Raw genomic sequence first — 25495 nt, 5'->3', positions numbered from 1 at the left:
CAGATATCTCAGAAGATATCTCTGATAATTGGAGATACTAGACAATTTAGAACTGATACAATAAATTATGTATCATAAGAGTATAATATGAAATGAGAACCGGATATTTATCCTATCTGTTCCTGCCAATAGGCATGGATAATTTGCAATGTCATGAACACAACCCAACTGATGCAGTCTCCTGAGGGAGATTAGCCACAGTTAAAGCTTGCACGAAGTTAACATAATCCAATTATTATAATAGACACCATGTGAAAGATTTTCACTGGTTCCGCCAGGCGGAAACAGGGTGGTAGAACCCAAAAAAATCACAGAGAACTTATCATGCCATTCCCGCTCTCCATCCAGCTAACACCGTCCTGAAAGAGGCCTACCGCTGGACGACCAGAGCGCTCATCTGTTTCGGACGGTAGGCTCTTTCAATATGCAAATCTGGACCCAATGGCGTTTGTAGGACCCTACTCCCATTTTGGGAGAAAGCTGGGCAAAGCGTGCGCCGTGCACAATCCATCTCATTTTACCTGGCGATACCAATGATCAAAAAACGTTCAATTTAAAATGATTCAAATTGTTAGGCCAGGACGAACAGGAGCGCTTCTCGAGGCTCCACGAAAATAACATGGGCTGCTGCTGCCCCGGGCTATGCCTCCTCGCCCCCCCGACCTACTTTGTTGCTGATTGGGCCACCTCTGGTACTATCGGGTGGCTAGCTGGTACACTCCACTGGGTGACTGCCTGATAGTTAAGATATATCTAGTTGGGGGAGATTTTGAGGCCTCCTGTCTACGGAAATTGAGTAGTAGAGCACCGCAAAAAGTGGGGAATCACCATAAAAACACAAAGGCCGGAAAATTGGACCCGTTTGCGCCAGCCATTAAGGCCGGTTTGGAAGAAAAAATGGCAGCCGTCTCGCTGCCACCCGCTTCTGGCGGGTCCCGCAGTGGTTGCCATTTTGAGTAGGTCGGCAGCGCTGCCATTGCCTACGCTCGCTGCAAAAATGGAAATGAGGCAAATCGTGACATCAATGAGTGTGCGACATTGATTTGTCGCATGTTCTGCCATTTTGGATGTCACCGCTCCATTTAACACCCTCTCCTAATTACGACCAGCTGACCATGCATTCAGCAGCAGGAAGGAGCCCCCACCAGCGCTATTTAAAGGGATCATCAAGAACTTGCAGCTGACTTGCTTTTTCATTACTATAGACTCTAAGTATGTGCAACTGTTTGGAGCTTTCTAGAATTATTTAAAGTTGCAGGGAATGTTGCTGAAAATGGAGAACATCTTGCTTCTCATTTAAAGGGTTCTGCGCACACCACTTGCTCCTAATCATGGAGGCTCTACTTACAGTCCCCTTCACGCTCATGTATGAAAGGGAGATGGAATAGCGGCAGTGAAGAAGAGGACAAGATGCTCGCAGAGGGAGGAGGGGCAGGAGGGCGATGTCGCAGCTTCCATTGCAGCACAGGCGGAAGTGACCCAACATCTCAGTGCTGCAGTGGATGCTCAGACTGCTACCATCATTGCTGGGTTTACGAGTGTGGAAAGGGGCTTCCAGGATATCACAGCAATCCTGCAATCTGACCCCCAATGGATGGCTAGTAATGCTGAGGCGCTGCTCCGGGGGAGTGGTAGTGTAGCAAAAACCTGCTGTCCCCTCTCAGGATGACAGCATTCATACTCCCACCACTGCCACTCCGCCAGTGCTCTTGTTGTTACCTGTCATCCAGCCAGCCCAGACTGCTGCCGCCCATGCCGAGGTGGTGCAGTCCACAGCCGAGCATTCTAGGCCCAGAGCTGCTCGAGGTCATCCTGCAAGGCCATCTGCAGTCTCCCCCACTGAAAGTCAACAGCCTTCCACCAGCCATGCTGCAGCCACTGGGGGAGCACTTCGTAGGAGCACGAAAGTAGGAAAAGGAACACGAAAGACAGACACTAAGGGAATGCACAAGGGTGATTAGTTGACTTTGTTATTTTGATTTTGATTTGATAATTTTGTTTGGAATGTTTTGTGGTGGCTCTCATTTCAGTGTCCTCCTGGCACAAAGCTGTGATATTCTGTGACAGAGGGATGGTAAGATAGGGAAGTGGGGAACAATGGGGATCTGGATTTCATTCATTGGAACCCGAGTCTTATGAGGTGCTCAAGGACAGCCCGTCTGGAACAGTGATAATAAAACACTCCGAAGTTAAGGGCCAGTCCCAGACTGATCGGGTGTGTCGGTTGGATCTCTTTTTTACTCCCTTCCTCCTCTTCCTCTTCCCCTTCCTCCTCCTCCTGAGGTGGTCCTGGAACCCAAGGTGGTCCTGGAACCCATGGTGGCAAGGTCTGCGCATCATGATGACCAAGTTGTGGAGCATGCAGCAGCCCACCATGAAATGGGGCACCCACTCTGGCGTGTACTGGAGGGCTCCTTCTGAGCAGTCAAGGCAGAGGAACCATTGCTTTAGCACCCTGATGGTCTGCTTGATGACATTCCTGATTGCAGCATGGCTGTCATTGTATGATTGCTGGCCATGAGTGGTGGGGTTCATCAGGAGGAGAGTCATCAGACAGGTGCAGAGCGGATAGCCCTTGTGTGGCGTGAATGTTACCTGCCACTTATCAGCCCAAGCCTGAATGTCGTCCAGGTCTTGTTGCATGCGGGCATAGGCTGTTCCATTATCTGAGGAGTTGCGAATGGAACTGAACACTGTGCAATCATCAGTGTACATCCCCACTTCTGACCTTATGATGGAGGGAAGGTCATTGATGAAGCAGCTGAAGATGGTTGGGCTTAGAACACTGTTCTGAGGAACTCCCCTGCGGCTGAGATGATTGACCTCCAACAACCACAACCATCTTCCTTTGTGCTAGGTATGACTCCAGCCAGTGGAGAGTTTTCCCCCTGATTCCGAATGACTTCAATTTGATTAGGGCTCCTTGATGCCACACTGGTCTGGAGCCGAGTGGTTTTGGCGGAACCCAAACTGAGCATCAGCGAGCAGGTTATTGGTGAGTAAAGGCCACTCGATAGCACTGTTGACAATCATCAGCAAAGTGATGGAAGGGGTTGAGAGTAGACTGATGAGGCGGTAATTGGCCGGATTGGATTTGTCCTGCTTTTTGTGGACAGGACATACCTGGGCAGTTTTCCACATTGTCGGATAGATGCCAGTGTTGTAGCTGTACTGGAACAGCTTGGCTAGAGGCACGGCCAGTTCTGGAGCACAAGTCTTCAGCACGACAGCTGGGTTATTATCGGCACCCATAGCCTTTGCTATGTCCAGTGCGCTCGGCTGTTTCTTGATATCCCGTGGAGTGAAACAAATTGGCTGAAGACTGGCTTCTGTGAGGTGGGGACCTCAGGAGGAGGGCGAGATGCATCATCCACTCGGCACTTCTGGCTAAAGATGTATGCAAACGCTTCAGCCTTGTCATTTGCACTCGCGTGCTGGGCTCCGCCACCATTGAGGATGGGGATGTTCATGGAGCCTCCTCCTCCCGTCATTTGCTTAATGATCCACCACCATTGACGACTAGATGTGGCAGGACTGCAGAGCTTTGATCTGATCCGCTGGTTGCGAGTTTGCTTAGCTCTGTCTATGGCGAGCTGCTTCCATTGTTTTGCATGCATGTAGTACCAGATTATGGTAAAATACAATTCTGTTGCTGCTGCTGGCCCAAAGCACCTCATGGGTACCCAGTTTTGAGCTGCTAGATCTGTTCTGAAACTGTTCCATTTAGCACGGTGGTAGTGCCACACAACAAAATGGAGGGTGTCCTCTGTGAAGATGGGACTTCGTCTCTACAAGGACTGTGCGGTGATTACTGCTACCAATACAGTCATGGACAGATGTAGCTGCGACAGGAGGATTGGTGAGGACGAGGTCAAGTAGGTTTTTCCCTCGTGTTGGTTCTTTCTCCACCTGCTACAGGCCTAGTCTGGCAACTGTGTCCTTCAGAACTCAGCCAGCTTGGTCAGTAGTGGTGCTACCGAGCCACTCTTGGTGATGGACATTGAAGTCCCCCACCCAGAGTACATTCTGTGCCCTTGCTACCCTCAGTGCTTCTTCCAAGTGGTGTTCAACATGGAGGAGTACTGATCCATCAACTGAGGTGGTAGGTGGTAATCAGCAGCAGGTTTCCTTGCCTATGATTGACCTGATGCCATTAGACTTCATGGGATCCAGAATCAATGTTGAGGACTCCCAGGGCCATTCCCTCCCGACTGTATACCACTGCGCCACCACCTCTGGTGGGTCTGTCCTGCCGGTGGGACAGGACATACCCAGGGATGGTGATGGAGGAGTCTGGGACATTTCCTGAAAGGTATGATTCTGTGAGTATGATTATGTCAGGCTGTTGCTTGACTAGTCTGTGGGACAGCTCTTCCAAATTTGACACAAGTCCCCAGATGTTAGTGAGGAGGACTTTGCATGGTCGACTGTGCTGAGTGTGCCGTTGTCGTGTCCGAAGCCGGTGCCGAGGTCGATGCCAGGTGGTTTGTCCGGTTTGTAGGATTCGCAAAAATCCAGGAAAATACATTGTAAAACCCCTGAAATGGCCACATTTTATGAACACAAGATGGAGTTGGCAGATCACATGACTCATTTCAGAAGGACATACCACTGCAGTATCTTAAAGAAACCTGAGTCGCCACCGATTAGAAGATTCCAGAACTGACTGCAATTGATATGATAAAATGGATACAGTAGTAACGAAGTCAAAACAAAAGTATTTACACCTTAAGGTGTGTTAATTGCTAGCAAAACGCAAACCCATCTCTGAAATCGCAGAGCACAGACAAAACCTATTATCTGTACCAAACTCAGAAGGACACAGGACAGATCCCATTAGTTTCATTTACAAGACATTAAAATAAAGTACCCGCTTTTGTCAAAGCAGCCTGCCCATTACTTTAACAAAAGAAAACCCCTGATTTGGCGCCAAGATAAGGGCAAGAAAACAGTATAACTGTTGGGGGAAAAGAGACATTAAAAAGAAAAACACAGTTTCATACAGGAGCACCAAGGTCAAGAACAGTTTTAAAACCCTGGTGAGGTTCGAGGAGCACGGAGGGCCTACAAGTTTGAGCAGGAGAGCAGGTTCAGGAGCCGGTCCCATAAGGAAGATTGGAGATCCCGGACGATACAGGAGCACCAAGGTCAAGGACAGTTTTAAAACCCCTGGTGAGCATAGAGGCCCAACTCCACCTAGCTGATCTAGTTGAGGTATACTGTAGAGACGGGAGGGTTTTTAATATTAAGGGCTTTGTAATTCGGGAGTGTTATTCATCCTTCGTTGTGCCGTGCGCTTTCTCCACCCCCGTTTTATTATATCGCTGATCTAGAATTGATGTATTATGATAGTGATGTGCCTTCAATAACCACAAAACTAGAAGTTATAGACTTAAACAAGTTGGCTTTTAATCACTAAGATCAGAGCTAACATCTCAACAGGCCGACTGGTTCACAGGAATGAGTCATACAGATCCTGGGATCTTTATGTAAGAGAAGTCAGGGGCGGAGCCAAGAGCCAAGACCTGGAACCTTCCAGGTTAGTCAGGAAAGAGGAAGTGAAACTATACACCGAGTGGGGGAGGGTAATATACATGAGTGCAAAACGAATACAGGAAATACAGGATCAAGACAAACAGATTTCATTACATTCACCCCTTCTTTAGATTTAGTCCATCGGGGTGATGTTTCTTAAAAGTTGGTATAAGTGAGTCTGTCAGGAGGTTTTGCGGTTCTCAGTGATCGACGCAAAGCCGGTTGGGATGCCTCAAGGGGAGTGGATTCTGGTTCCTCCGCTGTCCGGGCCTCCGCAGTGTCTTCCAGGTTATCTGCAGTGTCCTCCAGGTTAAAGTTGGGTATCGATACCTCTGGGCGTCCTGTCTCTTTGTAGTGTAGGTCTTCATCGGGTAGTCTCTCATCGTTCTCTCCACTCCCCGAGGGAGCGAGGTCTTTTATGGAAACAGTGTCCTCTCGCCCGTCAGAGTATTCGATATAGGCGTACTGAGGGTTTGCATGGAGGAGCTGTACCTTTTCCACAAGGGGGTCCGTTTTATGGCCTCTCACGTGCTTCCGCAATAGTACTGTCCCCGGAGACGTCAGCCACACGGGTAGAGATATGCCCGAGGTGGATTTCCGGGGGAAAACGAACATCTTTTTGTGAGGGGTAGCGTTAGTGGCTGTACATAACAGAGACCTTATGGAGTGGAGCAGGTCTGGGAGGACTTCCTGCCAGCGGGAGGTCGGAAGGCCTTTTGACTTTAGGGCTAACGTGACAGCCTTCCAAACAGTAGCATTCTCCCTTTCCACTTGCCCATTACCCCGGGGGTTGTAGCTAGTGGTTCTGCTAGTGGCTATCCCCTTCGAGAGCAAGAACTGGCGCAGTTCGTCACTCATGAATGACGTCCCCCTATTGCTGTGTATGTAGTTCGGCATGCCAAACATGCAGAATAGATTACAGAGACACTTGATGACCGTGGCACTGGTCATGTCTGGGCAGGGAATGGCGAAGGGTAAGCGGGAATATTCATTGATGATATTGAGGAAGTATACGTTACGGTCGGCAGAGGGAAGGGGTCCCTTGAAGTCCAGACTTAGGCGCTCGAATGGCCGTGTGGCTTTGATAAGGTGTGCACGGTCAGGCCTGTAGAAGCGAGGCTTGCATTCTGCACAGATGCGGCAGGCTCTGGTCATTGCCCTGACCTCCTCGATGGAGTGGGGCAGATTGCGGGACTTTATAAAATGGTATAGTCGGGTGACCCCTGGGTGACAGAGGTCGTTGTGGAGACCCTGTCATTTGTCCGTATGAATGCTAGCACACATTCCCCGCGATAGGGCGTCTGGGGGTTCATTAAGGGCTCCCGGCCTGTACATAATATCATAGTCGAACGTGGATAGTTCGATCCTCCACCTGAGTATTTTGTCATTCTTGATTTTCCCCCTTTGTTTGTTATTAAACATGAAAGCCACCGACCGCTGGTCGGTGAGCAGGGTGAAACGTTTGCCGGCTAGGTAGTGTCTCCAGTGCCGCACTGCCTCCACTATAGCCTGTTCCTCCTTCTCGACAGAAGAGTGCCTGATTTCAGGTCCCTGAAGGGTTCGGGAGAAGAAGGCTACAGGTCTCCCAGCCTGATTGAGGGTCGCAGCTAAGGCAAAGTCTGACGCATCGCTTTCGACTTGAAAGGGAATGCGTTCGTCCACTGCACACACTGCAGCCCTTTCAATGTCATGTTTGATACCGGTGAAAGCCTCCAGAGCTTCAGCTGATAGTGGGAAGGACGTCGATTTAATGAGGGGTCGGGCCTTATCAGAGTAATTGGGCACCCATTGGGCATAATACGAAAAAAATCCCAGGCACCTTTTTAAAGCTTTGGGATTGTGTGGCAGGGGCAGTTCCTTTAGGGGGCGTAATCGGTCAGGGTCCGGTCCAATTACCCCATCTTCCACCACACAGCCGAGGATACAGAGACGGGTTGTGTTGAAGACACATTTGTCTTCGTTGTAGGTTAGATTCAGCTATAGGGCAGTTTTTAAAAATCTCGCAAGATTTAGATCGTGGTCTTGCTGGTTGTGCCCACAGATAGTGACATTGTCCAGATAGGGGTAGGTAGCTTGTAGTTTATTCTCGTCAACCATGCGGTCCATCTCACGTTGGAAGACCGAGACCCCATTTGTTACCCCGAAGGGCAATCTGAGAAAATGGTAGAGGTGTCCGTTCACCTGAAAGGCGGTGTATGGGCGGTCCTCCGTTCTAATGGGGAGCTGGTGATACGCGGATTTGAGGTCGATAGTCGAGAAGACTCGGTATTGCACAATCTGGTTGACCATTTCTGATATGCGGGGTAAAGGGTAGGCGTCCAGCTGGGTATAAATATTAACAATCTGGCTGTAGTCAATTACCATCCGTTTCTTTTCGCTATTTTTAACTATGACTACTTGGGCACGCCCCGGACTGGTACTGCATTCAATAATGCCTTCCCGCAGGGGTCTGTCCACTTCCGCCTTGATAAAGTGTCTGTCTTCCAGACTGTACCGTCTACTTTTGGTCGCTATGGGCCTACAGTTCGGAGCGAGATTAGCGAATAAAGAGGGCGGGCTGATTTTTAAGGTTGATAGGCCACAGACTGTGAGTGGCGGCTGGGACCCGCCATATGCTAGCGTGACACTTTCGTGGTGGCACTGGAAGTCCAGGCCCAAGATTACATTAACACAGAGTTCTGGCATCATGAGGAGTTTAAAATCCTTGTAGTCCGTGCCTTTTACAGTCAGTGTTACCACACAGTAGCCCAAAATGTCTGAAGTGTGGGGCTTAGCAGCCATAGCAATTCTGCTCCGTGTAGGGGTTACCGTTAATGAGTGCCGCCGTACCAGGCTAGGGTGGATAAAACTCTCGGTACTCCCACAGTCAATTAAACATTTCGTTAAATTCCCGTTTACCTGTATGTCCATCATGGATTTTGTCAACGGGTGTGGCCTGGATTGATCCACCATAATCGAAGCCACTGTTGGGCCCTGGGCGGCCGTTGAGTTGGGAAAAGATGGCGGATCCCAAGATGGCGGCCCGCACGGCACGCACGAGGCAGTGACGGAGTTGGAAATCGGATTCCCCCTGCAGACTTTGCTAAAGTACCCCTTTTTCTTACATTTGAAGCATGTAGCGTCCTTCGCTGGGCATCGTTGTCTGGGGTGCTTGGCCTGGCCGCAGAAGTAGCATTTTGGGCCTCGAGACATTGCCGCTGTAGTAGGACTCCTGGGTGGACTTCTGTGTGGGGACTCTGGCGGCGTAGAGCTGGTTTGAGACCTGGATGGGGAAGATGGCTGATTCCAAGATGGCGGCGCGCACGAGGCGGTGAGGGCCGCATGGCCAGAAGAATAAGAGTCAGAGTTTTTCTGGGCCATGTCCAGCGATCGCGCAGTGGCCACTGCCTTTTTTAAGTCCAGGACCTCCTTCTCCAGCAGCCTCTGCCGGATATAATTCGATTTGAGGCCCGTGATGAAGGAATCGCGGGCCAATTCGTCAGAGTACGTGTTGGCCGTCACGGCCTTGCAGTTACAGTCCCGGACCAAGTCCTTTAGGCCCTGTAAGAAATCGTCCATTGATTCCTCAGGTCGCTGCCTGCGTGTAGCCAGCAGATGTCTGGCGTACACTTCGTTTACCGGCCTCTGGTATTGGGCCTTCAGGATAGTGATGGCCTCCGTGTAAGAGGTGGCGTTCCGGATGAACGAATAAATCCGATGACTAACGCGAGTAGTCAGTAGACTCAGTTTATCTACCGCGCTAGTGGATGAGGCCCCCGCGAAGAGTTCGAAGCATTTGAGCCAGTGTCCAAATTGATTTGATGCTTCAGCAGAATGTGGATCCAAGTCCAGACGCTCTGGTTTTAGGAGTCGATCCATCCTAGTATTCTTTAGTGATTAAAATTGATGTGCCTTCAATAACCACAAAACTAGAAGTTATAGACTTAAACAAGTTGGCTTTTAATCACTAAGATCAGAGCTAACATCTCAACACGCCGACTGGTTCACAGGAATGAGTTATACAGATCCTGGGATCTTTATGTAAGAGAAGTCAGGGGCGGAGCCAAGAGCCAAGACCTGGAACCTTCCAGGTTAGTCAGGAAAGAGGAAGTGAAACTATACACCGTGTGGGGGAGGGTAATATACATGAGTGCAAAACAAATACAGGAAATACAGGATCAAGACAAACAGATTTCATTACAGATAGTCAAAATAACTCTTGTGTGTTAAATTTTAGTTCCCATTGAGAGGCGTGTTCATGATTTTTGTCTGCATTGTTTCTTCATTCTCTATGTTTTATTCTCCTTAAAAATAAAGATACCTTTGATTTAAAACTTACCTTGTCTCACCTGATCCATTTGTCTTCTGAGTCACAAGTTGGGCCAACACATCAAGGTGGTCTGGCAATAAGCCCAGTGTCTAGAACCGGTGAGGGGGGAGCGCTTCGGAACCGCTCACGAGCAGTGTGAAATCAAAAACCGATCTCGCACACCACAAGCTTGTTAAAACGACCCCTTACAGGTTTTATTCTTATTATTGCTTCTTGTAGCGGTTTGTTACAACTGAGTGGCTTGCTAGGCTATTTCAGAGGGCAGTTAAGAGTCAACCACATTGCTGTGGGTCTGGAGTCACATATAGGCCAGACCAGGTTAAGATGGCAGATTTCCTTCCCTAAAAGATATTAGATTCAAGATTCAAGATCATTTTATTGCCATATGTAACTAGTACAATGGAATGCTTACTCCCCACTCACTCCCACAATACAAGCATATAATATAAAAGCAAAAAAATAAAAACAAGTATAAATAAAAACAATAAGCAAATAAGCAAAAAGTATAGCAATAACAGTCCAAGTTGCAGGATATGATGAATAGTGCAAAAAAGCCTCAATTACCACTGGAAATAATAGTACTGTAATATGATAAATATATGGTAATATAAGTATAATATATATATTTATATAAACATATAACTATAATATATGGGGCAGTGCGATTAACAGTTCAGTAGGCGCACTGCCTGTGGATAGAAACTGTTCTTAAACCTGCTGGTCCTGGTTCGGATGCTGCGGTACCGACGTCCGGACCGCAGGAGGGAGAACAGTTTGTGCCCAGGGTGATTGGGGTCCTGGATGATGGAGCGGGCCTTGTTCCGGCACCTGGTCTGGAAGATCTCCTCGATGGACGGAAGTGCGCACCCGATGATCTTTTCTGCCGTATTCACAACTCTCTGGATGGCTTTCTTGTTCTGTGCAGTGGTGTTACCATACCACACATTGACACCACTCGTCAAGACACTCTCTATGGTGCCGCGGTAAAAGTTCACAAGCCACTGTGTGCTTATGCCGCATTTCCTCAGGCACCGTAGAGGGTAAAGGCGCTGGTGTGCCTTCTTCAGCATAGCCTCAGTATTATGGTTCCAGGCCAGGTCATCAGAGATCTGCAGACCCAGGAATCGGAAGCAACTGACGACTTCCACTGGTCTCCCGTCTATGCTGATGGGGCGATGGTTCCCTCGGTGGCTTCTGAAGTCCACGATGAGCTCCTTAGTTTTGCCAACGTTCAGGGCAAGGTTGTTGTCATTGCACCATCTCATCAGCTGGACTATCTCATCTCTGTACTCCGTCTCGTCATCGTTGCTTATCAGGCCAATTACTGTGGTGTCGTCGGCAAACTTGATAATCCGATTATTGCTGTGTATGGCTGTACAGTCATGTGTAAACAGAGAGTACAGCCAAGGACTGAGGCAGCAGCGTTGTGGCGCTCCGGTGTTGAGAACCAGAGTGGATGAGGTGTTGTTCCCTATTTTCACCACTCGAGGCCTACCAGTCAGGAAATCCAGAATCCAATTGCAGATGGGGGTGCCCAGGCCTAGGTCCCTCAGTTTCAGGACCAGCTTAGAGGGAATTATAGTATTGAATGCAGAACTATAGTCAATGAACAACAGTCTGACGTAAGTGTCCCTCCTGTCTAGGTGTTCCAGGGCAGTGTGTAGTGTTAGGGAGATGGCATCGTCTACAGACCTGTTCGCCCTATATGCGAACTGGAACGGGTCCAAGGAATCGGATATGATGCTGCTTATGTGTGTCATGACCAGCTTTTCCAGGCACTTCATGGCTATGGATGTTAGAGCCACGAGACGATAGTCATTGAGGCCTGTCACCTTGGTCTTCTTAGGTAACGGCACAATGGTTGTCTCCTTGAAGCACACTGGTACAACAGACTGCTGCAATGAGATGTTAAAAATGTCCGTGAACACAGGAGCCAGCTGGTCTGCGCAGGTCTTGAAGACACGGGGTGAAACCTCGCCTGGGCCGGCTGCCTTCCGTGCTTTCACCCTCCTGAAGGTTCTCTGGACCTCGGATTCAGTCAGCTGTAATGTGTAATCCTCTGGGTGGCTGGGGGTTTTGATGGCCAGCTCAGTGTTCTCCCTCTCAAAGCGAGCATAAAAAGTATTCAGTTCGTCTGGTAGGGAGGGATCGGTGTTGGTGACTCCCGCTGAGCTCCCCTTGTAGTTGGTGATGGCCCTTAGTCCCTGTCACATGCGTCTGGCGTCAGAGCCCCTGCCATACTGAGACTCTAGTTTGTTCTTATAGTCTCTTTTTGCTGCTTTGATAGCCTTTCTGAGGTCATACTTGGCCTTCTTGTAGAGTTCGGTGTCCCCTGATTTGAAAGCGGTACGCCGTTCTCTTAGTTTGTTGCGGATGTCCGAGTTCATCCATGGTTTGCAGTTAGGAAATAAACGGACAGTCTTGGTAGGAATGCATTTATCCACCAGTCTGTTAATGTATCCAGTAACGTGACCTGCATACACATCCAGGTCTGGGTTCTTGAAAACACTCCAGTCCGTTATTTCCAACCCGCCCTGCAGTTGTAGTTCTGTGTCCGCTGTCCAGCTTCACACCGTTTTTACTGTTGTGGGTGTGCTCTTTAACTTCTGTTTGTAAACAGGAAGTAGGAGTACGGAAATGTGGTCTGATTTGCCGAAGCCTGGCCGAGCAATGGCACGGTAGGCGTGCTTTATTGTTGTATAGCAGTGATCTAGAGTTTTTCCATTTCTTGTCGGACAGGAGATGTGTTGAAAGTATTTCGGCAATACTTTCTTTAAACTACAATGGTTGAAGTCTCCCGCAATGATAGGAACTGCCTCGGGATACCGGTTCTGAAGTTTACTGACCTCACTGTAAAGTTCACTCAGTGCAACGTTTGCATCAGCTTGTGGCTGAATGTAGACTGCTGCCATGAGAATAGCAGAGATTTCCCTCGATAAATAAAAAGGGCGACACTTAATTGTTAGTAGTTCTAAATTAGGTGAACAGTGTTGTGAAAGTACCTGGACATCTGTACACCAGTTGTTGTTGATCAGGCAGCAGACACACCCACCTCTGTTCTTCCCCGTTGAATCAGCTGTTCTGTCGGCCCGAAACAAAAGGAATCCCTTGGGCTGCACCGCCTCATCAGGTATCATGGAGGTTAGCCATGACTCTGTTAGGAACATGGCACAGCACTCCCTAATGTCCCGCTGTGAGGCGATACGGCAATTCAACTCGTCAATCTTATTTGCCAGAGATTGAACATTGGCAAGGAGAATGCTGGCCAAAGCTGGTTTCCACCCCCGTCTGCGTGATCTAACTAGCAGGCCTGCCCGCGACCCCCGCCTGTGGGCTCGTCTGCACCTACTCCCCGGGGCCTGATGGTTCTGGTCGAGGGGTGGACTCCCCTGCCCCCGCTGCTCTCCATTATCCCTCAGTACCTCCACAGGAAAGTCTTTTGTTAAGTTTCTTGTTGTGATGTCTGTATTTCTGTGAAAAACCACTGGAATATTCCGTAATTCCAAGAGTGTTTGGCGACTATATATAATAACCACTTTCGCACTCAGGATATACATAATAATAAATAAAAAGCAACAGCGAACCTGCAGGAGATGAGGCGGTCGAGCGGCGGCGCTGATAAAAGTGGCGGCGAGGATAAAAGCAGCGGCGAGGCAGATAGGCCCAGAGCGGCGACGGCAGCAGCAGCGGTCCCGTGGTAGACGAGGCAGCGGCTGTGAGGCAGGTATGCCTATATTCGAGGCAAGTGAGCCCATAGGCGAGGCAAGTAGGCCCAAAGACGAGACAGGTAGGCCCAGAGGCGAGGCAGGTAGGCCCAGAGGCGAGGCAGGTAGGCCCAGAGGCGAGGCAGGTAGGCCCAGAGGCGAGGCAGGTAGGCCCAGAGGCAGGTATGCCTATATTTGAGGCAGGTAAGCCCAGAGGCTGTGAGGCAGGTATGCCTATATTCGAGGCAGGTAAGCCCAAAGGCGAGGCAGGTAGGTCTAGAGGTGAGGCAGGTAGGCCCAGAGGCGAGACAGGTAGGCCCAGAAGTAAGGCAGGTAGGACTAGAGGCAAGGCAGGTAGGCCCAGAAGGCAAGTATGCCTATATTCGAGGCAGGTAAGCCTAGAGGCAAGGCAGGTGGTCTAGAGGCAAGACAGGTAGACCCAGAGGCGAGACAGGTCGGTCTAGAGATCTAAAGGCGAGACGAGGCAGGTAGGTCTAGAGGCGAGACTACATTTCGTTGTACTGCACTTGTGCACTAACAATGACAATAAAAGTTGATTTGATTTGATTTTGATTTGATTTGACAGGTAGGCCCAGAGGCGAGGCAGGTAGGTCTAGAGGCGAGACAGGTAGGCCCAGAGGCGAGGCAGGTAAGTCTGTAGGCGACACAAGTAGACTCAGAGACGAGACAGGTGGGCCCAGAGGCAAGGTAGACAGGCCCATAGACAAGGCAAGTAGACCCCCAAAAAGCGGTGCAGCAGCAACGGACCCGCGGGAAACCAAGCGGCCGAGCGACGGCGGTGAGACAGTTAAGCCCAGACGCAAGGTAGGTAGTCTCTAAAGCGGCGGCAGCAGCAACCACCCACGGGAAACGAGGCGGCCGAACGGCAACGGAAAGGCAGGTAAGCCCAGAGGCGAAGCAGGTAAGTAGATAGGCAGGTAGAACGGCCGCAGTAGCGAAAAAAATAAAACAAAGCTGTGGGAGCTCACAGAGACACGTCTGCTCTCTTCCAGCGCCAGATGGGTTTTTACGGTAGTTTCATGGTCACCATTACTGATACTAGCTTTTAATTCCAGATTTATTTAATTAACTGAATTTAAATTCCATAGCTACCATGGTGGGATTTTAACTCACGTCTCTGGATTATTAGTCCAAGCCTCTGAATTACTAGTCCAATAACATAGAAACATAAGAGCAGGAGTAGGCCATTCGGCCCCTCGAGCCTGCTCCGCCATTCAATGCAATCATGGCTGATCATCCAAATTCAGTACCTGGTCCCTGCCTTCTCCCCATACCCCTTGATCCCTTTAGCCTTGAGAAATATATCCAACCCCTTCTTGAATACATTTAATGAATTGGCCTCTACTGCCTTCTGTGGTAGAGAATTCCACAGGTTCACCACTCTCTGGGTGAAGAAATTCCTCCTCATCTCAGTCCTAAATGGCCTACCCCTTATCCTTAGACTGTGACCCCTGGTTCTGGACTCTCCGACCATCAGGAACATTCTTCCTGCATCTAGTCTGTCCAGTCCTGTCAGAATTTCATAAGTTTCAATGAGATCCCCTCTCATTCTTCTAAACTCCAGCGAGTACAAGCCCAATCGACCCAATCTCACATCATACGTCATTCCTGCCATCCCAGGTATCAGCCTGGTGAATCTTCGCTGAACTCCTTCCATGGCAAGAACATCCTTCCTCAGATAAGGCGACCAAAACTGCACACAATACTCAAGATGTGGTCTCACCAAGGCCCTGTACAACTGCAGCAAGACATCCTTGTTCTTGTACTCAAACCCTCTTGCTACGAAGGCCAACATACCATTTGCATTCTTAACCGCCTGCTGCACCTGCATGCTTACCTTCAGCGACTGGTGCACAAGGACACCCAGGTCTCGTTGCACTTCCCCTTCTCCCAATCTATTGCCATTCAGATAATAATCTGCCTTCCTGTTTTTGCTACCAAAGTGGATAACCTCACATTTATCCATGTTATATTGCATCTGCCATGCTTCTGCCCAATCACCCAACCTGTCCAAATCATCCTGGAGTTTCTCGGCATCCTCCTCACAGCACACACGCCCACCCTGCTTTGTCTTGTCTGCAAATTTGGAGATATTACATCTAGTTCCCTTGTCTAGATCATTAATATATATTGTGAATAGTTGGGGTCCAAGGACCGATCCCTGCGGTACCCCACTAGTCACTGCCTGCCACTCGGAAAAAGACCCGTTTATTCCAACTCTTTGCTTTCTGTCTGCCAACCAGTTCTCTATCCAAGTCAGTACCTTGCCCGCAATCCCATGTGCCTTAACTTTACATGCTAATCTCTTATGCGGGACCTTATCGAAAGCCTTCTGAAAGTCCAAATACACCACATCCACTGGTTCTCCATTATCTATTTTACCAGTTACATCCTCAAAAAATTCCAGTAGATTCGTCAAGCACGATTTATCTTTTGTAAATCCACTATGCTACCGTTCCCTTCATCCTTCTTCTGAATGCTGCCCCATCGAGGTCATTATCTGAGTCCCGTGCAGCAGAACTAGTGCACAAACTCACCCTCTGGGGAGCCGACACCCAAGCTACCCTTTCCCCGGGCTGGCTGCAGACCACTCGTGCCCGGTGACTCATCACATGCAGATGCGGCCTCTGTACTTCCCTCAAGTCCCCGCTGTGCCATTTTCTGAGCTGGTGCCTGCGAGTGTCAGATGCAGTGATGGTGTGTCTTCTTCTCCTTCACTGTCCTCCTCCATCACTTCAGGGACTGGCTGGACAGGTTGGAGTTCTTGGGTATCTCAAAGGAGAAATGCACAAGGGTTGGGTTGTGGTGGAGGGGGGGAAAGCAAGACATCCATGCAAACAGCATCAGCAGCTTGTAAGTGAGATGAAATTGTGGGATGAGGGTGGAGTGGGATGTGAGAAGAAGGGTTAGATATGATACGGTCATCATCAGCAATGGTTTCAACCTCTCCACTCGCCATGGACTCTGTGACTGCCCCTCCAATGATCTCCAGTGCTGCTTCCTCCAGCTGTGTCAGGTTCTGCAGACGGGCTTCCCGGTGGTTATGAGCAACCTTTGCCTGGAAGAGAAAGGGAAGCGTGTCAGTGAGTGTGAAATGTGTGTGGTGTGCCTGCCATGGTTTAATAGCTGGCAGTGTGTGCAAGGTGCAAGATGTGGGTGTGAGTCTTGCTGCAGTAGTTAGTGTGTGAGGGTCAAGTGAAGCTATGATTGTGAGGTATGAGTGGTGATTACTGGAGATTGTTGGTAGGTGAGTGATGGGGCTGTGGTGCATTGAGCAGTGTGTGAGGCTTGTGGTGCAGATGGTGAGATATGGCATTTGATGATGCATTCACTCACCTTGACCACTCGAGTGAGGTCATTAAACTTTTGGCACCCGATATTGGCCCACCCTGTTCAACGCTAAGCCAATCAGCAGTGCAATCATTATAATGAGCAGGCAGCATAAACTTTGCGTGCTGCCTGTAGCACTTTGAACGGGTATGGGCATAGCGCTTCACATTGCCCATGCCTGTTTTCAGGCCTTATCCAATTTCTAGGCTAAATAGTGCTATTTTTGCATATAATTATGTGAATGGCATACAGCATAATTTCATACCAGTTTGTTTATCAGCCACAATTTATAAAATGACAGAACTAAATTTTGTTATACAACATCTTCATTCACAGTCCCTTAAAATAAGGAATTTACAATTGTAATCAAAGAAAGCATTTAATGTGAGACAGCAAAATAGCTGTTTCTACACTGGTCCCACACGGCAAACTGCTCAGAAAAGTAAAAGCCCATGGGATCCAAGGGAAAGTGGCAGGAAGCACAGGGTAATGGTCAACGGGTGTTTTTGTGACTGAAAGGCTGTTTCCAGTGACGTTCTGCAGGGTTCAGTATTGATCCCTTGCTTTCTGTGGTTTTTATCAATGATTTAGACTTCAATGTAGGGGGCATGATTGACGTTTGCAGATGGTACAAAAATTGGCCGTGTGGTTGATAGTGTGGAAGATAGCTGTAGACTGCAGGAAGATATCAGTGAACTGGTCAGTTGGGCAGAAAAGTGGCAAATGGAATTCAATCCGGAGAAGTGTGACGTAATGCATTTGGGGAGAGCGAACAAGGCAAGGGAATACACATTAAATCTTAGAATACTGAGAAGTGTAGAGGAACAGAGGGACCTTGGGGTGCATGTCCACAGATCCCTGGAGGTAGCAGGACAGGTAGATAAGGCGCTTAAGAAGGCATACGGGATACTTCCCTTTATTAGCTGAGGCATAGAATATAAGAGGAGGGAGGTTATGCTCGAACTGTATAAAACGCTAGTTAGGCCACAGCTAGTGTACAGCATACAGTTCTGGTCTCCACACTACAGGAAAGGTGTGATGGCACTAGAGAGGGTACAGAGGAGATTTACGAGGATGTTGCCGGGACTGGAGAATTTTAGCCTTTTTGTTAGTTTTATTCGTTCATGCGATGCAAGTGTCGCTGGCAAAGCCAGAATTTATTCCCTTGCCTAATTGCTCTCGAGATGGTGGTGGTGAACCGCCTTCTTGAACCACTGCAGTCCATATGGTGAAGGTACTCCCAGTGCTGTCAGGGAGGGAGTTCCAGGATTTTGACCCATTGAAGGAACGGTGATATATGTGACCCCAGTTATCTTTACTGCAGCTGTCAGCTCTGAGGAAAGATTGGATAGGCTGGGGTTGTTTTCTTTGGAACAGAGAAGGCTGAGGGGAGACTAGCAAGAAATATAAAAACAGAGAGTAAGAGCTTCTACAGGTATATAAAAAGGAAGAGAGTAGCTAAAGTAAATGTTAGTCCCTTAGAGGATGAGACTGGGAAACAGAGACTTTGAACAAATATTTTTTATCGGTCTTCACGGTAGAAGACACTAAAAGCATCCCAATAATAGTAGATAATCAAGGGGCTATAGGGAGGGAGGACCTTCAAACAATCACTATCACTAGAGAAAAAGTACTTGGCAAACTAATGGGACTAAAGGTGGACAAGTCCCCTAGGCCTGATGGCCTGCATCCTAGGGTCTTAAAAGAAGTGGCTGCAGACATAGTGGATGCATTGGTTGTAAACTACCAAAATTCCCTGGATTCTGGAGAGATCCCAACGGATTGGAAAACCGGAAATGTAACACCCCTATTCAAGAAAGGAGGGAAACAGAAAGCAGGAAACTATAGACCAGTTAGCCTAACATCTGTCATTGGGAAAATGCTGGAGTCCATTATTATGGAAGTAGTAGCAGGACATTTAGAAAATCATAATACAATCAAGCAGAGTCAGCATGGTTTTATGAAAGGGAAATCGTGTTTGACAAATTTGCTAGAGTTCTTTGAGGATGTAACGAGTACGGTGGATAAAGGAGAATCAGTCGATGTAGTGTATTTGGATTTCCAGAAGGTATTCAATAAGGTGCCACATAAAATGTTACTGCACAACGTAAGCGCTCACGGGGTTGGGGGTAATATATTAACATGGATAGAGGATTGGCTAACTAACAGAAAACAGAGAGTCGGGATAAATGGGTCATTTTCAGGTTGGCAAACTGTAACTAGTGGGGTACCACAGGGATCAGTGCTGGGGCCTCAACTATTTACAATCTATATTAATGACTTGGATGAAGGGACCGAGTATAATGCAGCCAAATTTGCTGATGATACAAAGATAGGTGGGAAAGCAGGTTGTGAGGAGGACACAAAGAATCTGCAAAGGGATATAGATAGGTTAAGTGAGTGGGCAAAAATTTGGCAGATGGAGTATAATGTGGGAAAATGTGAGGTTATCCACTTTGGTAGGAAAAAGCAAATTATTTAATTGGAGAGAGACTACAAAATGCAGTGGTACAGAGGGATCTGGGAGGTCTTTGTACATGAAACACTACGGGCTGGATTTTCTCAACCCTGAGGAGGCGGGTATGGAGGTGGGACTGCCTGGAAAGTTTCAGAATTTAGGGGCGGGTGGCAAACCCGCCCCCAACCCGCCTCCGTGCCCTCTTGCCAGGAGGCAGGATGCCGTCCTGCCCAGGGTCCCGTCTCCTTGGATGCGGGAAGGGATTAAAGCCTATTAACTGCCTGTTAACAGGTAGTTAACAGGCAGAAAACAGGATCATCCCCATTTTTCTTTCCAAAGTGCGGGCTTCCCAACCTGGGGGAACCCCACCAGGGTGTAGGAGCCGAGTAGGAGGTCTGCGGGGGTCGGAGTGGTCTGAAAGTGCAATGTAGAGGTGAGTGATGGGTGCAAGTGTGGAGTGGTAATTATGTGAGGTGAGTGTAAAGTGTTAGAAAATATTAACTTACCTTTGTTTCTGCCTACAGCCTTCAGTCGCTGTGGAGCCAGAGTCCCGACATCTCCATTGTAGAGATCACAGACTGGCTGTTGGATCCTCTGATCCAACAATCATCTGATTTTTGAAAGTAGAAAGGTTTGATGAGTCCTGAACACAAGGACACATCAAACTATACAGAATGTCAGTGTTTGACAGCTTCACAGAGCTGTCAAATGATGACATTTCTTCTTTCAAAAGTTCTTGACAGATGACACGTCATACGTTGACGTGCTCCGTCACTGACTGCCCCCTAATTGGCCTGCTGAGCCCGCCGGGCGGGCTTATCAAGGTCAATCAGGGGAAGATCCCGCTGGTTGGCCAGAGGCTGATGGAGGCGGGACTTAAACCAAGCAAGCAGCAGTCCTGCCTCCAACACGTCTCCATTCATAAAATCCAGCCCTAAAAGTTAGCATGCAGGTACAGCAAGTAATTAGGAAGGCAAATGGAATGTTGGCCTTTATTGCAAGGGGGATGGAGTATAAAAGTAGGGAAGTCTTGCTACAACTGTACAGGGCATTGGTGAGACCACACCTGGAGTACTGCGTACAGTTTTGGTCTCCTTATTTAAGGAAGGAAATGCTTGCATTGGAGGCAGTTCAGAGAAGGTACATTAGGTTGATTCCTGAGATGAGGGGGTTGTGTTATGAAGAAAGGTTGAGCCTACTCATTGGAGTTTAGAAGAATGAGAGGTGATCTCATTGAAACATATAGGCCTAGAAATTCGGTGGGCTGCACCACCAGATAGCGCCTAAAGAGGGCACTCAGCGGCTTTAGCGCCACTGGCCACGCCTCCCGCGATATTTAGCTGGGGCGCTAATGGCAGCGTTAGCCTGTTGCGCTGCGCTGCCACCGATGACGTCATCGATGTGCACAGCACCCCGCTACCGCCCCGATCTCGATATTCGGTAGCGCCCGCCTCTGTAGCGCCGTTCGCAAATCGCGCCCGGTTCACGGGGCCTACCTGTGGCGACAGTGGCGCAAGTTAAGGTGGAGGTGTGGGGCGGCCATTTTTTTCGGCAGCTGCCTGCCAGCACCTCCATCCCCGGCCTCCTGATCTCCCCCCGCGGCAGTGCTGGCCGTTTTCCGAGAGCCCGGCACTTCTCCTCGGTGCTGGGCTCTTTTGCCGGCACTCGCGATCTCCGCGGGGCGCCTCGAGCCTCGCCCCATGTCCCTCTTGGGGCGCTCAAGCTGAATTTCCGGCGGTCGCAACTGCTCCAATCGCAGCGCTAATTCCGGCGCCCAGGCGAGCTTGGCGCCCCGTTTGCGGCTCCACCGAATTTCTCCCCCATAAGATTCTGAGGGGGCTTGACAGGGTAGATGCAGAGAGGATGTTTCCCCTCGTGGGGAAATCTAGAACTAGGGGGCATAGTTTCAGAATAAGGGGTCGCCCATTTAAAACGAATACGAGGAGGAATTTCTTCTCTCAGAGGGTCGTGAATCTTTGGAATTCTCTACCCCAGAGAGCTTTGGAGGCTGGGTCATTGAATATATTTAAGGTGTAGACAGATTTTTGAACTATAGGGGAGTCAAGGGTTTTGGGGAGCGGGCAGGAAAGTGGAGTTGAGGCCAAGATTAGATCAGCCATGATCTTATTGAATGGCGAAGCAGGCTTGAGGGGCCAAATGGCCTACTCCTGCTTCTATTTCTTATGTTCTTATGAGACTTAATTGATGTGTAGAAAATTATGAGGGGTCGAGATAAAGTGGATAGGAAGGACCCATTTCCCTTAGCAGAGAGGTCAATAACTAGGGGGCATAGATTTAAAGTAATTGGTAGAATGATTAGAGGGGAGTTGAGGAGAACTTTTCTCACCCAGAGGGTGTTGGGGGTTCTGGAACTCACAGCCTGAAAGGGTGGTAGAGGCAGAAACCTTCATTACATTTAAAAAGTACTTGGATATGCACTTGAAGTGCTGTAACCTACAGGGCTATGGACCAAGAGCTGGAAAGTCAGATTAGGCTGGATAGCTCTTTTTCGGCCGGCACAGACACGATGGGCCGAATGGCCCCCTTCTGTTCTGTACATTTCTATGATTCTTCTACTGTATTCCAAAGAAATACTGAGAATCCCAAAGAAATACTGAGAATCCCAGGCAGACCCAGATGTAATTTTACAAAGTGATAAAAGAACTAATGAAACATCCAGTATAAAACAGATGAACGAGAGATGATAGATGTTGACATTGTTATTTAATTTATAGTTAGCAGGACAGTAGATCTGAATGTGATCACAAAGAAATTATGTATATTTCAACTACTGTATCATGCAGTTTGTCCCATATAGATCAGTTTTTGAAAGCAGAACCTTATGAGTTTTGGTAGAGAAGAATTGAACAAATGTGTCCCAACGATATTACAAGAATAATCAATATCTCATGAGAGTGTAGATTCTTAACTCATGGTTGTTTTTCCACATGAAAAATTCAAACATGCTTATGTTTTAGAAAATATAAACTTTTCTCTAGTTTGTAAACATTAATGACCATAGAATACTGCAGCAGTAACAATGCAATACTACATTTATTTCATTTTTTACACGAATCTCGTAAATCCCACTGTAGCTACAACTCATTTGAATTATCATTCACCGTATATACACTACTCATATGCCTGTTGCTGTCACTTTCACAGTTTCTAATCACAGTAACAGTAAAAATGATTTTATATGAGTTTGCATCACTCACAGATCTTACCATGGCCTGTCCTTCCAAGCAGGTCACTGCTGCTATTAATGAAATGTTCTACAACTAAAATATTATACTTGCAACCTAAACAAAGCCTTCCTCACATCAAAATATAAACTTTTAGTGTCTATATAAAAAAAATAAAAATCTTATTGAAAACCTTTAAATGGAAATGTCCATTTCTCTACAGAACAAAGTGAATACAAACACAAGTACAATGGTCTTGAAATTTGTAGGATACCAGTGTACACATAACACATTTGTCTACGATTCTTCTCTCTGCTATTTTAGCAGCAGAGTTAACCTATTTATTTTAAATGCGTTAACGCCTCTACTGAAAACAAGAGAGGAATTTCAGTCAAATACATTTGGTGTTCATATGCTAGTAACCCACAGAATATATTTCAAGGCCAATGTTTTCACAAATGTAAACAGACAATATAATACTGCCCCAGTAGAGTTGCTTTGCTGGGTTTATGAGGATGGTGTCAAGGACGTTCTAGTCCACTCCAACTGAGTGGCTCTCGGTGCTGTCCCACATTGCCCCACCTGCCATTCATTGTGACGCCACCGTGCTCTGTGAAAAAATCATGAGCAACATCGACTTTCCCATTCACGAAGTCTTGAAAAACCCACCACGAAAGCGCTTAAAATCGGACTGGCCATTCTGGGAAACAGCAGCCAATATTCATGCAGCTGGTATCGACCCACTATCCCGATGGACAGAATTGTGGGATGCGTGCAACATAAGGAACCAACACCTCATCACTGACCCAACAGCAGAGGTCCCTGGCTCTGACCTCCCTCGAAGTGGACAGCACTCAACCGAATCTGCACAGGGCATGGACGATGTGGCCACAGGCTCCATAAGTGCAAGATGAGGACGACCCAAAGTGTGACTGTGGCCATGAATTCCAGCCCATGGAACACATTGCATCAAGCTACTTACGAAGATCTGTTGCGGGAGGTACCTCATTCTCTACTCGGCATCTCAGGAGGCCACTGAATGGATAGCCAAACTAGACATCTCATTATAAGCTTTTCCCATCATACGAAACAATGACTGGGTTTATTTCTATGCATCTATGAATCTACTACACTCGTTAAATAAACCCAGAAAAGCACTTCCACTGATGCTTTATGCAATTTATATTGTACAAATGCACATCCAGTACCTTGGTAAACAAATAAACATACATACAGACACATAAAATATATAATATGTAATATTTTAATTTATATATAAATATATAGAGAGAGACTGAGAGGGGAAAAGAGAGCTACTAGAGATTTATAGATGGTCCTTGTAAGAATTCACTCCAACTCACCTGTTCCTGTTAGCTATGGTGTGATTCTATTCATTTGCTACATTACAACAGTGATTACACTTCAAAAAAGTTATTTATTGGTTGTAAAGTGCTTTGGGATGCCCGGTGATCGTGAAAGGCGCTATATAATGCAAGTTGTTTTTTTACTTTCTTTTTATTAATTGTGGGAGAAAATATGAAAAAACTTACAGCAAGGTATGTCTTCATTTCTTTATTGTAAGCAAAGAAAAGCAAACCATTTAGCTTGTCTGTCTTTAGTTGAAACGAAATCTCAAATTGCATCCCACCAGAAAAAATACTTGAATGCAGCTCTAAGTACCCTGAAAGACATGGAATAGAGAACATAATACAAAATGCTTAATGAAACAATGTATTCCAATTTGTTATGCATAATAGATGCATATGTATATAGTTTAGTTTTCTGGCTGTGATCTACTCAGAGCAATGTCCTTGGAAGGTTATAGGAGCTGGCATTTATTGAGATAATACAGCAGTGTAAGGAAAATGGAAGCACATCACCTTTGACAACCAACATGTGGTACAGTGGAAAAAAGTGCTGCAGTTTTGATTCATGTGCCACACAATTACCTGACCGCACCACCTCACCCCCCACCCCCGCCCTGCCGACTTTCTTCATTTCCCTCTCACAACTGTAAGACGCCCTTCCCACGCTGGGGTAGGAAAAATTGGAAGTAGGGGGTATAAATTCATCCTGGTGATTTTGGCAACGCACACCAGATGCCCGAGGTCAGCCCAAAACTTTTCATTATTGATCATCTTAATAATTTTAAATACATGAAACAGATGGTTCATTTTGGCTGCGGCCATCTGACACTGCACTTGAACCATCAGGGAGTGTTCAATTAAAGTGAGGAGAGGTAAATAAAACAGGCCAGAAAGAAAGTAAATGAATTGCATCATTAGCAAAAGGAACAAACAAGAAAAGCAGTATTTTGTAGGATAACCTGTTGAGGGGTATATATCCGTCTTTCGAATGAGACGTAAAACCAAGGCCCCATCTGCCCTCTCAGGTGGATGTAAAAGATCCCATGGTTCTGTTGGAAGAAGAGCAGTAGACTTCTCCCTGGTGTCCTGGAAAATATTTATCCCTCAACCAACATCATTAAAATAGATTATCTGGTCATTATCTCATTGCTGTTTTTAGAACCTTGCTGTGCGCAAAGTGGCTGCCAGATTTCCCTACATTACATCAGTAACTACACTTCAAAAATACTTCATTGGCTGCAAAGGACTTTGGGATGTCCTGAGGCTGTGCAAGATGTTATATAAATGCCAGTTCGTATTGTAAATATATAAATGGTAGAAACGTGTAACAAAATCATTTGAAGCTGTTGTGGCAGTTGGGAACTACAAAGCAATAGGAATCTTAAAAATGTCTAATTTCCCAATGATGAAAAAAAGTACAATATACAAAAGGTTTAGAATGTTCAAGAAGGACAGACCAGGCACAAGATTAGGTGAAGTAGTTCTATATGTCTGGGATACATGGAAGTAAAGTACCAGGATAAGCTTGGCAATGGGCTACTCTGGTTGGAAGTATATAGTGCAAAGATAACTTTAGGTATTTTCCA

At 47.4% G+C, this 25495-nt stretch overlaps 1 protein-coding gene across 7 annotated transcripts in view; it reads right to left on the bottom strand.

Annotated features, from left to right (window-relative positions):
* The window catches only part of ush2a (Usher syndrome 2A (autosomal recessive, mild)), a 1396947-nt gene that overhangs the window by 801813 nt on the left and 569639 nt on the right, over positions 1-25495 (bottom strand). For all 7 annotated transcript variants that reach the window (XM_085981146.1, XM_085981156.1, XM_085981149.1 and 4 more), the window contains one exon: positions 24093-24223. In XM_085981146.1, coding sequence (XP_085837272.1) covers positions 24093-24223 — 131 coding nt within the window. The remainder of the gene's footprint in view (positions 1-24092; positions 24224-25495) is intronic.

Source organism: Somniosus microcephalus, chromosome 3 (assembly GCF_052327205.1).
Source record: "Somniosus microcephalus isolate GS21.2 chromosome 3, FLI_Smic_1.0, whole genome shotgun sequence".
NCBI lineage: Eukaryota > Metazoa > Chordata > Chondrichthyes > Squaliformes > Somniosidae > Somniosus > Somniosus microcephalus.
This window is presented reverse-complemented; position numbering and strand designations above follow the sequence as displayed.